The sequence below is a fragment of the Hippocampus bargibanti genome, linkage group LG05, assembly GCF_051943395.1.
Source record: "Hippocampus bargibanti isolate YZ-2025 linkage group LG05, ASM5194339v1, whole genome shotgun sequence".
NCBI lineage: Eukaryota > Metazoa > Chordata > Actinopteri > Syngnathiformes > Syngnathidae > Hippocampus > Hippocampus bargibanti.
The window spans coordinates 822,129-835,119 of NC_142738.1; the positions used below are offsets into that span (position 1 = coordinate 822,129).

At 42.2% G+C, this 12,991-nt stretch overlaps 1 protein-coding gene across 9 annotated transcripts in view; it reads left to right on the plus strand.

Moving 5' to 3' along the window:
* Positions 1–12,638, plus strand: part of ppip5k1b (diphosphoinositol pentakisphosphate kinase 1b) — a 29,055-nt gene extending 16,417 nt beyond the window's left edge. For 2 of the 9 annotated variants that reach the window (XM_088996083.1, XM_088996085.1), the window contains 15 exons: positions 633–754; positions 825–1,007; positions 1,078–1,219; positions 2,113–2,336; positions 3,029–3,156; positions 3,238–3,352; positions 4,230–4,361; positions 4,442–4,558; positions 5,533–5,673; positions 5,777–5,885; positions 6,689–6,850; positions 8,807–8,869; positions 9,850–9,987; positions 10,351–10,467; positions 10,765–12,638. In XM_088996083.1, coding sequence (XP_088852209.1) covers positions 633–754; positions 825–1,007; positions 1,078–1,219; positions 2,113–2,336; positions 3,029–3,156; positions 3,238–3,352; positions 4,230–4,361; positions 4,442–4,558; positions 5,533–5,673; positions 5,777–5,885; positions 6,689–6,850; positions 8,807–8,869; positions 9,850–9,987; positions 10,351–10,467; positions 10,765–10,856 — 1,985 coding nt within the window. In that variant the 3' untranslated portion in view covers positions 10,857–12,638. Of the gene's footprint in view, positions 1–632; positions 755–824; positions 1,008–1,077; positions 1,220–2,112; positions 2,337–3,028; positions 3,157–3,237; positions 3,353–4,229; positions 4,362–4,441; positions 4,559–5,532; positions 5,674–5,776; positions 5,886–6,688; positions 6,851–8,806; positions 8,870–9,849; positions 9,988–10,350; positions 10,468–10,764 lie in introns of those variants that run through there. The other 7 variants (XM_088996084.1, XM_088996086.1, XM_088996087.1 and 4 more) reach the window with 6 other exon arrangements.
* Positions 12,639–12,991: the final 353 nt, after the last annotated feature.

Genomic DNA, 12,991 nt, shown 5'->3' on the forward strand with positions numbered 1-12,991 from the left:
GGTTTCTTACGCTGAATTGAATGTTTATGTTGTCCTAAAACTCAATATTCAGTGGGCCCTGCAATTTGAGTGACAGTGACAAAAACCCTGGCACTGGAGTGGACATATTTTTGCACATCGTCTGGCAGTGAATGAGTTAACAAAATCTGCACGAGCGCTTCAGCTATTTCTGTGATTTTGCGTTTTGGGTGACTTTGAATGGACGCTATTAAAAGATGCTGCCCTGGCTTGTGAGTGACGTGGGTGCCAATGAATGAATGAACATAAAACGGCTGGGAGGTGTGTCTTATCCTCTAAGTCGGCAGTAATTTTGCTTCCATTTTTTGTTCATGGTGGTGGAATGTTTTTTTGTTGTTGTTGTTGTTGTTGTCAAGGATACGTCGTTCCAGTGCGATTTGATTGCGAGGCTAACTCGAGTGCCGTTAACGCGAATATTTTAGCATCCGGTATTGCCCGACTCTCCTTGTCGTTAACACAATCTGATTTCTTTCATTTTCCGGATTTAGATTCACTCACTTTCATTTCAATTGGATGATACGTTAATCCGTGCGATTTAGCCGCTATGCTAATTAGCAAGTTACATGGTGCGGCTGCAATCAGAACAGCTTTGTTATTCCCCGCCCCGCCCCCAGGCGACTACGCCGGCTTCCCCGGTTGCGGCCTCCTGCGCCTGCACAGCACTTACCGCCACGACCTGAAGATCTACGCCTCGGACGAAGGCCGCGTTCAGATGACGGCGGCGGCGTTTGCCAAGGTCTCGCTCGCCGTCACCCGAAATCCCGCCCGAAGAACACGTCGAGGGTCTTTATTTTTGGACTCCGCAGGGCCTCCTCGCTCTGGAAGGGGAGCTGACGCCCATCCTGGTGCAGATGGTGAAGAGCGCTAACATGAACGGGCTGCTCGATAGCGATAGCGACTCGTTGACCGACTGCCAGCAGAAGGTGAAAGCCAGGCTGCACGAGATCATGCAGAAGGACCAGGAGTTCTCGCCAGACGACTTCCAGAAGGTGACCGTTCATTGGATGACCTTGTCGCTTTGGTATCAGGAGGTCATTTTCTTTTGACGTTAAATCGCAGCTAGCGCCAACGAGCGGCCCGTCACTGGTGAACTCCATGAAAATTATCCAGAACCCGGTGAAAACCTGCGACAAAGTCTACGCTTTGATCCAGAGCCTCACCTCGCAAATTCGCAAGCGACTGGAGGATCCCAAGTCTTCAGGTAGAGTCATCTCGGAAGTTGGAGTTTAAGCCTTGAAAGCGGTGGAAATGCCTTGAAGCCATTAAAAAAATATGACCCAAAATCCACGGAAATGACACAAGTCACAAAAATGTTGAAAACGCTTTTTTTTCCGTCAATTTGATGGACTTTGCTTTTCCTTCTGAAATTTCCAACTTGACCACCAGGGGGGCTATACCCCATTCATCCATTCAGACATACTGTACATACACACACACACACATGCATTACATTACATACATACATACATACATACATACATACATACATACATACATACATGCACAGACGGACATACATACGAACTTGCAGTACATACATATGTACATACATACGAACATGCAGTCCATACAGTATATACATGTACACTTACATACATATATACGTACTGTACATACATATGTACATACTGTACAAACATACTGTACACACATATTGTACAAACATACTAGACATAAATACAAACATATATACGTACATACAGTAGATACAGTATATACACAGTGCATACATCCGTACAGTACATACAGTACACATATGTATACAGGCATATATACATACATATATTTCCCCATTGTGGAGCGATTAAAGGATCTCTGATTCTGACATATACGTACATACTGTCCCTATAGTACATACATACATGTATATTTACATACATATAGACGGACATGCATATATACAAGGTTTAGAAGTGCAGCGATTTGAACGGCAGTTAACCCGTCGATGGCTTCACATTACGAGTTAGCATTCAGCTACGACTTTTAGAGACAACTCCAACTGGCGTCTTTTGTTTGCCGCCATTTTCTTTTGTTGGCGGTATGGAGAACGCGTGACAAAATCAACCGGAAAGTGAGCCCAGTCCTCTCCTCCAGATCTGCAACTGTACCACAGCGAGACGCTGGAACTGATGCTTCAGCGCTGGTCCAAACTGGAGAGAGATTTCCGCATGAAGAGCGGTCGCTACGACATCAGTAAGATCCCGGACATCTACGACTGCATCAAGTACGACACGCAGCACAACGCCTCGCTGGACCTGGCCGACACCCTGGAACTCTTCCGCCTCTCCCGAGCGCTGGCCGACATCATCATCCCGCAGGTCCAAAATGTCGCTTTGTGTGTTTGCGACCGACGTCGCCATTTTGCTTGTCCGTGTCCACCATTTGGCTCCTCTCGACGTCAAGTCAATGAATATTCGCCACCTGCCACAATTTGCCTCCCTCATTTGACCCTCCGCCCGCTAAAAGTTGCCGAGAATCGAATGCTGCCATGTCACGTCCTCGTAGCTAATGTTAATGCTACGAGATATAGGTAGCTAGATAGCTAACAGATAGCTCGAAAGCTAGCTAGCTAGATAGATAGCAAATTGATAGATAGCTCATGGATAGATAATAATCATAATAATACATTGTATTTATAGCGCCTATCTAGCTATCTAGCTATCTATTAGCTATCTAGATACCGGTGCTATAAATACAATGTATTATTATTATTATTATTATTATTATTATTATTATTGTCTATTAGCTATCTATTAGCTATCTATCTATTGGCTATCTATCTATCTCGCTATCTGTTAGCTATCAAGCTACCTTTCTATTAGCTGTCTTGCTAGCTATCTATTTATCTATTTGCTATCTATCTCTGTAGCTATCTGTTAGCTATCTAGCTACCTATCTATTAGCAATGTATTAGCTATCTTGCTGGCTATCTAGCTATCTATTAGCTATCTAGATACCAATCTATTAGCAATGTTATTATTATGAATAAACCGCCCGCGACCTTTTTTAGGAATACGGCATCAGCAAAGCGGAGAAGCTGGACATCGCTCAGGCTTACTGCGTCCCCCTGATGAAGAAGATCCAGCTGGACCTGCAGAGGACGCACGAGGACGAGGCCGTCAACAAACTTCACCCGCTGTGAGATGGGCGCCGCTTTGGTCCAATTAGAAGTCGGGGGCGGGGCCTCGTTCCCGCCTGACCATTTGCCATGTCGCTCAGGTACTCGCGGGGGGTGATGTCGCCGGGCCGCCACGTCCGCACGCGCCTTTACTTCACCAGCGAGAGCCACGTCCATTCCCTGCTCAGCGTTTTCCGTTACGGAGGACTCTTGGACGTATGTGCTTGATTTTCTTTAGAATACTATGAAGAATTATTTTGTTTGTAATACATAAACAAAGAAGAAAATAAATACACAGACAAATAAATTAATCAGTAAATAAAATAAATACATGAATATAAAAAGATAAATATGCAAATAAACAATTTCATAAACAAATAAACTAGTCAAATAAAAGAGTAAAATATGTCATGAAAATAAATAAACAAACAAATACATAAATAAATGGATAAATAAATGTGCAAATACACAAGCAAAAATATAATATAAAAACAAGAAATAGGCAAACAAATAAAGCAATTAAACAATTCAATACTTAAATAATTAGACAATTAAATACAATACTTAAATAATTAAATAATCAATTAATACGTAAATGAATAAATAAATAGAAAGATACATCAATCAATCAATCAATACAGAAATAAATACAGAAATAAATACAAAAATAAAGAAATAAAAACAGAAATAAATACAAAAATAAATACAGAAATAAAAATTGAAATAAATACAGAAATACATACAGAAATATATGAATAAATAAATACATGAATACATGAATAAATAAATAAATAAAAACGGTCATAAAAACACACAGATACAGAAATAAATACAGAAATACATGAATAAATAAAGAAATAATTACAGAAATAAATAAAGACAAAAATACATAAATAAATAAATGAAGTCATCTGTTAAAATGCACCCTTGTGAGTGGAGGTAATGATGAACATATTCGCCATCAATTGTCGTGTTCACTTTTTGTTTCCAAATTCTGTCCTTTCCTGCCACCGGTTTCATTCCTAAAACGTTACATTGAACCCCCATCCCCCCCCCCCTCCCCCGCCCCCGCCTCATTTTCTTGACATAAAAGGCTTTTCAATCAATCAATTTGAAGGATGAAAAAGACCCGCAATGGAAGCAAGCCATGGACTACCTGAGCGCCGTAAGCGAGCTCAACTACATGACCCAGATTGTCATCATGCTCTACGAAGACAACAACAAGGTGATTGAGCACATGCCAAATTTGGGCCATTTGGTTGGACCTTTTGCTGGCCGCTCAACTCACTTTTGGGGGGTCCGCAGGAACCCTCTTCCGAGGAACGTTTCCACGTGGAGCTGCATTTCAGCCCCGGGGTCAAAGGTTGCGAGGACGAGGAAAACGTCCCGCTGGGTTTCGGCTTCCGGCCGGCTTCTTCGGAGGTGCGTTGGCCGACATTTACTTCATCATTGTCATCGTTATCATCATGATGATGATAATAATAATAAAAAGTAAAAAAAAAATAAAAATAAATTAAAAATAAAAAACATACAAAATTAGAAAAATTAAAAAAATAAAATATGAACATTAATAAAAATAAAAAACATACAAAACATACAAAATTAGAAAAATTAAAAAATTAAAATATGAACATTAATAAAATAATAATAATAACAATAAAAATAAACAACAAACATACAAAACACAGCTAATCTGATTGCCGATAATCTGATTAGCTAATCTGAATAGAAATGAATGAACAAACAAACACGTAACTAAATAAAATCATCTCTTAAAATACAGCATCTGGGTGGAAATAATGATCAATATATTCGCTATAAATTAGCTAACCTGATTAGCTCATTTGATTCCTGCTAATCAGATTAGCTAATATGAATTTAAATAAATAAATAAACTCATCTCGTAAAATACAGCCTCATTGGTGGAGCTAATGATCAACATATTCGCTATAAATTAGCTAATCATATAAACTAATCTAATTATCTAATCGGATTCCTGATAATCACATTAGCTAATCTGATTCCTGATAATCAGATTAGCTAATCTGAATAGAAATAAATAAACAAACAACGTCATCTCTTAAAATACATCCTCGTGGGTGGAGGTAATAATCAACATATTTGCTATAAATTAGCTAATCTGATTAGCAAATCATATTAGCTTCAGGTAGTAGTCCACTGCTCCCCCCAACCTTAGAGCAGGGACCTATCAAAGCCGAGGCCTGGTGTCGCCACTTCTGTCCACATATAGGGTCAGAGTTACCAGCACCAAGTTAGTTCGCTGACGAAGCTTCTCGAATGAGGAGCGAACCGTCCGACACCTTCAAAAGAAGTACAGATGATGGCTGAAAAAAACCTTGTCATCGATGGGCGACCGTTGTTGTCCGTCCAATCAGAATCAGGACAAAAAGCCCAACCAGGGTAGCCTGGAGGATCTCTCTCAGGACCAAACGGACCAGGGTCTTCTGACATCCGAGCCCATCAACATCCTGAGGCGACCCCCAATGATCCGCAACCGCAAGACGGGCTCCATGGAGGTAGACGCCATTTTATATACCCGCCGCCCACCACCACTTTTCCCTCCGTGTTCTCTCGCCGTCCGTTTCTGTCAGTCACGTTTGGGTTGTGAACGCCGCTCAGGTCCTCTCTGAGACCTCGCCCGTCCCCTCGTCCAAAGGCTGCACGTCGCACCGACTCTTCCCTTCGGGTTCGCGCCAGTCGCCCGAGATCAGAGCGGCCAGCGGCCTAGGTGGGCGCCCTCCTTTTCTGTGTGCGTTTGCTTTTGCCTGGACGTGTTTTGTTTTGTTTTGTTTTTTCTTTTATTTTCACGGGGTGCGCAACACCCGCCCGCCGCAACTTCCTCTTTGACTGTGACACCGGTTCTCTTTTTCACAACTGCCGCCGCTGCTGCTGCCTTGCGCATCCTGTTCACACGTCAGCAGCTAAACTCGGTGTTATTTATGTAGCCACGCGGGAGGGAAACGAGAAAATAGCTATCTATTCGCTAGCCAATTGGCTATCTATTGGCTAGATAGATACCTAGCCAATAGATAGCAAAAAGGATAGCCAACAAGTAGCTAGCTAATAGATAGCTGGCACCAATAGCAAATGGATAGCTATCTCGCTAGCTAGAGATGACATTTACTGACCTTAAAAACTTATTTACTCATTCCTAGCTATCTATCTCGCTAGCCAGCTAGCAAGCTAGCTAGATAGCAAATAGATAGCCAGCTAGGTAGCTGGCTAGATAGATACCTAGCTTTCTTGCTAGCTAGAGATGACATTTACTGAATTTAACACCTTAGTTACTAATTCCTGGCTATCTATCTCGCTAGCCAGCTAGCGAGATAGATAGATAGCAAGCCAGCTATAGCTTATTTAAGCGAATGACAGTAGCACTTGTGTGTGTGTGTGTGTGTGTGTGTGATGAACTAAAGCTCACCCTGCACCTCCCCCCTCCTCACCCTCCCGACAAACTCACCCCCCACCCCACCACCACCACCACCTCCCCCCTTCTCCCTCCCTGCCTCCCACCCGGCTTATGTCACACAGGCTCACACTGCTCAGGCCTCTTCAGCGCCTCCATGCTGGGGGTGTCGTGTAGCGCCCCCAACCTGCGGGACTACGTACGCACGCACCACCATCATCACCACCACCACCACCGAAAACCCCCCCTCTCCCCCGGCAGCCTCCCCTGCCAGATTGGCATGTTTGGTACGTTGGCGCCGTTGACCTCCATCCGCTTTAGAATAATAATCATAATCACACAATAACAATAATAATAATAATAATAATAATAATAAAATAATAATACTAAAAATAACACTACAAATAATAAAAAAATAATACAAATAGAAATAATAATAATAAAGAAAATAATAATAATAAAAATAGTAATGACAAAAATAAAAATAATACTAATAAAAATAATAAATAAAACAATAATAATAATAATAAAAATTTAAAAAAATAAAAATACATTTCATTGATAAGCGCCTTTCAAAACTCTCAATGTCACTTTACAGTCACAGGATCAGTTTTTCTGTGGGTGAGCAACGGCAGCCACACGCGCCAGCGTTCACTCACCCCGGAAGTTACAGATAGAAAGCTAGCCAGCTAGCTAATAGATATCTAATAGCTAGCCAGCTAGAAAGCTAGCCAGCTATATAGCTAATAGATATAATATTAATAATAATATATTTAATTGATAAGTGCCTTTCAAAACTCACTTTTCAGTCACAGGATCGGTTTTCTGCGGGTGAGAAGCGGCAGCCACACATGCCAGCGTCACTCAACCCGGAAGTAAATAGATAGAAAGCTAGCTAGCCAGCTAATAGATGACCAGATAGACAGCCAACTAGCTAGATAGCCATGTAGCTAATAAATAGCCAGCTACATAGTGACATGTGCTAACAGATAGCAAATAGATAGCCAGCTAGGTAGCTAGCCAATAGATAGCCAGCTAGGTAGCTAGCTAATAGATAGCAAATAGATAGAACTCCATAGCAAATAGCAAGCTAGCTTTTTTTAGTCCTTTTCATCCAAACATCAATTAGATGAAAACGAGGACTTGATTGCTCCGCGGCTACGCTAGCAACTGTCATCAGTGCTTGAGACTCTTTATGGCCCCTCCCCCCGGTGATGATGATGGTGCTGATTGGCCGCCAGATCCGATTTGCATGAGCCTTGTGAAGTTGTCCATTTTTGTGCTGTGACGAAAGCTCCTCACTAAAATGACTTCCTGTGTCTGTGGGGGTGGGGGCGCCTCACTCTTGCTCTTTGGTTCATAATCAATAATCAATAGTCAATCGATTCACCCCCCACTCCTCCTCTAGCACCGTCTGTCTTTGTCACGTGCATTGTTTTGGGGTGACATTTCTTCGCAGCTTTCGCAGCTGTTTTTGTCATGGTAAAGGTGCACTTTTCAGTTTGTCCACTGTGGGGCACTGTTGTGACCTCGTCACAGATGACGTCACTTTTTGTCATCAGGGTTGAGAGCTGTTCAGTTTGATCTTTTCAGGACACAAAAATGAATAGGAAATAACATATTTGAATTATTTTTTTCCACCCCCCCCCTCTCATCTCCCACCAGGTATCGCTGAAATTTGTTTGCTGTTATTGATTTTTGATTAGCAATATTTGTATAACTCTTTTTTTACATAATCACTCACACACACGCACGCACACGCACACACACACCTTGTTCCTCATCAATTGTGTTGTGTTTAGCTGGGTTGATAGCTTTTTGCATCAAGAGTACAGATGGCTTGTGCGGGTTATTTGTGGCACCCGAATGACGGGATATTTTAACCTTGCAGTCTACACTTTGCCTTGGAACTATCAAAGTTGAAATATTTAATATTTCAAACAAACAAACAAAAAACAAAAACTAATACAGTGATTATATTGGCTTCAAATTAATTAATGCGTGGATTAATTGCTGTTTTTTTGCTAAAGTGAGCTACTCGTACACTGTCTCGTTGTGTGAAGAAGCGAGCGAGTCACTTGGCCTCTCGTCGCCGCCGGCAACCTTTTTCCAGGCTTGGCCGTGGCGACTCTCTCTCTCTCCACCGGGCGTCTCTCTCCCGTCAGGTGTTGAAAAGGGGGCGGAGCCGTCAGTGACTCCAACCAACCAATCAACCACTTACTTGCGTGTGTTTACCTCCTCAGAGCTGTTGTCTATGCCGCCCGTAAAGAGATTTTCTGTGTCGTTTGCCAGGCATCCGACTAACGGTAATTCTCACTTTATTTTTATTGTCTTTTTTTTCCCCCTCATTTCACACTTTTTTTTTTTTTTTTTTTTGATGAGGTCTTGCATGCGGGCTGAAAAGTGGTGTGACCTTCTCCGGAGATTGGGCCATTTTTTTTACTCGCTAACTCCACCCATTTTCACATTTATCGTTTTTAAACATTTTCTCAGCGCCATTCTTACTGCGCACTTTTGTGAAAAATTGGGCAACTCCTTCACAAAATCAGCCTCCAATGAATCACAGTTTGGATTTCTGGAATGTTCTCCCACACTGAATCAATCATCTTGTTCCATTTTCGTCTTTTTTGTGTGTGTGTTTGTTTGTTTGTTTGTTTCCTCTCAACATCTTCACCGAGCCCTCTAGCGCCCCTGCTGGACAAAGAGTGGCAAAGCAGCTCCCCTGCAAAGAGAAATACAGTGATACCTCGGTTTACGAACTTTTTGCTTTCCGAACGTTAAATTTCGGAAAATTTTACCTTGGCATATGAACTATTTTTTGGGATACGCACAGAGCTGCCGCAATGAGTGATGTGTCGTTGGTGAACAAGCCTGTTCTTCTCACAAGAAAATGGCAGCCGACTCATTTTATTATTATTATTATTATTATTATAGTGGTTTACATTAGAAAATATGAAATTTTGGTTGGGACTTTAGCAAGCATCACAAAATTTCACAAGTTTGATTTGCTTTCGCAGGCCGAAGAAAATGATGCGGCGGGCCAGATTTGGCCCCCGGGCCTTGACTTGGACACCCGTGGTGTAGCTTGAGGCGCTGTATCGACGTTCGTTCGCTGTTTGGCAGTTTTGTGCCGTCCTTGAATGGTCTTTTTTCATGTTTTTTTTTTTTTTTGCACTGAGTCAGAACTCGACGCGTGACTCCTCCACTTGCTTATCGATTGATTTGCACGATTGATTGATTGAATGATTGATTAGCTTTTTTTTCTCCTCCACCCACCCCTTGTTAGGCTTCGAAGGCTGCTCGATGGTGCCCTCTATCTACCCCCTGGAGACGCTGCACAACCTGCTCTCCCTGAAACAGGTGGACGAATTCCTCAACGCAGCGTGCCAAAGCAGCAGCGAGGCCCACGCCAAAACCATGAAGGGTAGCGCCACAAACGCCAGCTGAGATTGATTGATTGATTGATTGATTGATTGATTGATTGACTAGCTTTCTAGCCGAGTTACTTCCTGGCGCGTGTGGCTGCCACTGCTCGCCCACAAAAAAAACTTATCCTGTGACTGTAAAATGACCTTGAGAGTTTTGAAAGGCGCTTAGAAATGAAATGGATTATTATTATTATTGTTATTATTATTATTATCTATTCGCTAGCTATTAGCTATCTATTCACTCGCTTCATTGATTGGATGGATTGATTGATGGATTGATTGATTGATTGATTGATTGATGGATTGATTGATTTTCAAATTTTTTGTCGCTTGTTTTTGCTGCTTTTTGTGTTCCCCAGCGCTGTCGGGACTCTTCGACTCCCAAAGCCAGACGTCGGCCCCTTACGTCCCCCAACAGTCGCTGTCGTCGTCAGGCTCCGAAGCGTCGCTGAGACCGCCCGGCCGCCCTCTTTGGCGTGAGTATCGTTGCTTTTTGCCCTCTTTATGCCCCTCCGCTACTATTAGCTATATAGCTATATTGCTACTATTAGCTATATAGCTATCTATCCGAGCTATTTGAGTCAGAAAACATATTAGCTAGCTAGCTAGCTAGCTATTAGCTCTCTAGATATATATTAGCTAGCTAGCTTTCTATTTATTTGAGTTATTCCGGATTGAGTGAACGCTGGCGCATATAATTATTATTATCATTATGGTAATGTTGTAATAACAAGTGTTTTTTTTTGTGTGTTTTGGATTTTTAAAAAAACAAGATGGCAGTGTGCCCTCCAGTGCTGTATCCAGTGCGGGCCCCTCATCGCCCATAACAGAAAACTCCGCCCCCAACTTCAACATCAGCGAGTAAAACCCCAAACACACACACACACACACACACACACACACACACGTTCTTGTTAAATGCACTTTATGGTCACTCTGTATTTGTTGAGTTGACTGTAGCAATTTAGCCCGGACCCTCCGTGTCGTGGTTCTATGACCCCCGACCCCACCCCCGAGGACTGCAAATACGTGGTTTTTGAACACCGGGTGTGCCTTTTTTAAGCTTCCGCTCTCGTGTTTTGATTTTGAGCAGGAAGGTTTCAACTTTGTTTTTGGTGGGCAAAAAACCAAAAATAATGGGCTAGGTTAGAACCCTTGAAATCATTTCACACCAATTGCTGTCTGATTTGGATTTGCTGTCATACTAATTTTGTTTTGACATCGTCGGACCGTTAAAGATGGCGTCGTACGGTGACTTTTCCGCATCTTGAATCTGCTCGACTCCATTTTGGGATCTGCATTTCACGCGCCGTTTTTTTTTTTTGTTTGTTTTTTGCTGTCTTTGTCACCAAAGAGAAAGCAGCCAAAGTGCCAACCAAACCCCCAAAACAAGCAAAGCAAACCACTTTCCGACACCATTTTTGCACATTTCAGCAAAAAATTGTCGGACTTCGCGATGATGTTCGCTCGAACGCAGGAAGATTGTCTTTTACTGCCGGCAGGGGACGCAGCCATTCATGACAGACGCCTGAATTCTGCAGCACTCCGCCAAGCTATTTATTGAGAGTATATGCAAATTAAAGTGATACATGAGTAAAACATAGCTTTCTTGATTAGAATAGCACGCTCCTGGACGTTCTAAGCGCCAACAGCTGGAAGCAATAAAACAGATATTTTAATTGGTTGTCTTTTCCATGAACTGATGGATTTGTAACCTGGCTAATGAGCTCTTCATGTGAAGGAGTTTCAAGTCGTAAATTGCTTCGGTGATAAAGAGGTTCCCAAGTCCTAAATTCTGTCCAAGGCTACATCTCCTAGATGAAGATGACACTTTAACAAGCTGTGTCTGTTCAATTCAGATTGACGGCAGATTTTCTGTGCTTTCTTCCTGAATCTGCCCAGTTTCGAGCTCACTTTGTGGCAGTTTTGGGATACTTTACGTCATTTTTATGAGTGTTTTGCATTTGACTAAAAAATATCAGCCTGCGTGTTTTGGCTATTTTAGAGGCTGTCAAACGTTTATCTGATGTCCGTTAGGAAACAAAAAAAAAAAAATGGTGTCAGTTGTCCTTTAAAGTTGCCCAAAACTGCCAGTAATGAGTTTGAAACTGGAGAGATTCAGAAAGTCCTGCCCCGTGGTCGTACGTACGAGCCGGTTGTAAGTTGGATGGTACCTGTAATTGACTCTCTCAAAGCCTATGCTCCCAGACTCCCCTTCGCCCCCCCCCCCCACCCAAAAAAATGATATCCTTCAGGATACTTACTTAGTACTCGTACTGTTATGTACTGCTTGTATCCATCCGTTCCTGTTCAACTTGTGTTGGATGTGACTGAAATCAATATTGAAATTCAATCAAAGTATTTGCAATAAAATGTTGTTGACGCGTAACCACATACAGTAAAGTCTGGTTATATGGATATCGGTTATATGGATAGTACTGCTTATTACGATACTATTTCTATGAACACAAGGAGAAAATTACATGCGCGCAGGGTCAGATATATCGATAGTCCCGGTGATATCGATATTTTTCGGACTCCGGAGAATATCGATATAACGAGACTTTACTGTATAATAAATGTGCTATTGTATTGTGATGAAAGAAATAAACTGTACTGTATAATAAAGTCGTTTTATTGACCTTTGTGATGGTCGTTGATGTAGTTTGCCTCTTGATGATATCCGAGTGAAGTTGCCGTGCTTTCTCGGCAATAATACCCTCACTCTCAATGTGCCCTGCTAGCTGCTTTTCGTGAATCCAAATCAACAGAAGTTTTTCAACCACTTCTATTGCCTGAGACCGTTGCTGAGACAACACAGAAACACCTTTAGCCACACTTAGCAATGGTCGACTTAGCATACTGGTAGTGGGACGCTAAGTCACACAAACGCGCACCTCGTTGGTGTTTTTCGATGATCTTCTTCCGCTCGACTGTCATTTTCTTAGCCTGTGGTGGGGTCTTTTTCGGTCCCATAATAGCAAAAGTACTCCACTCGAT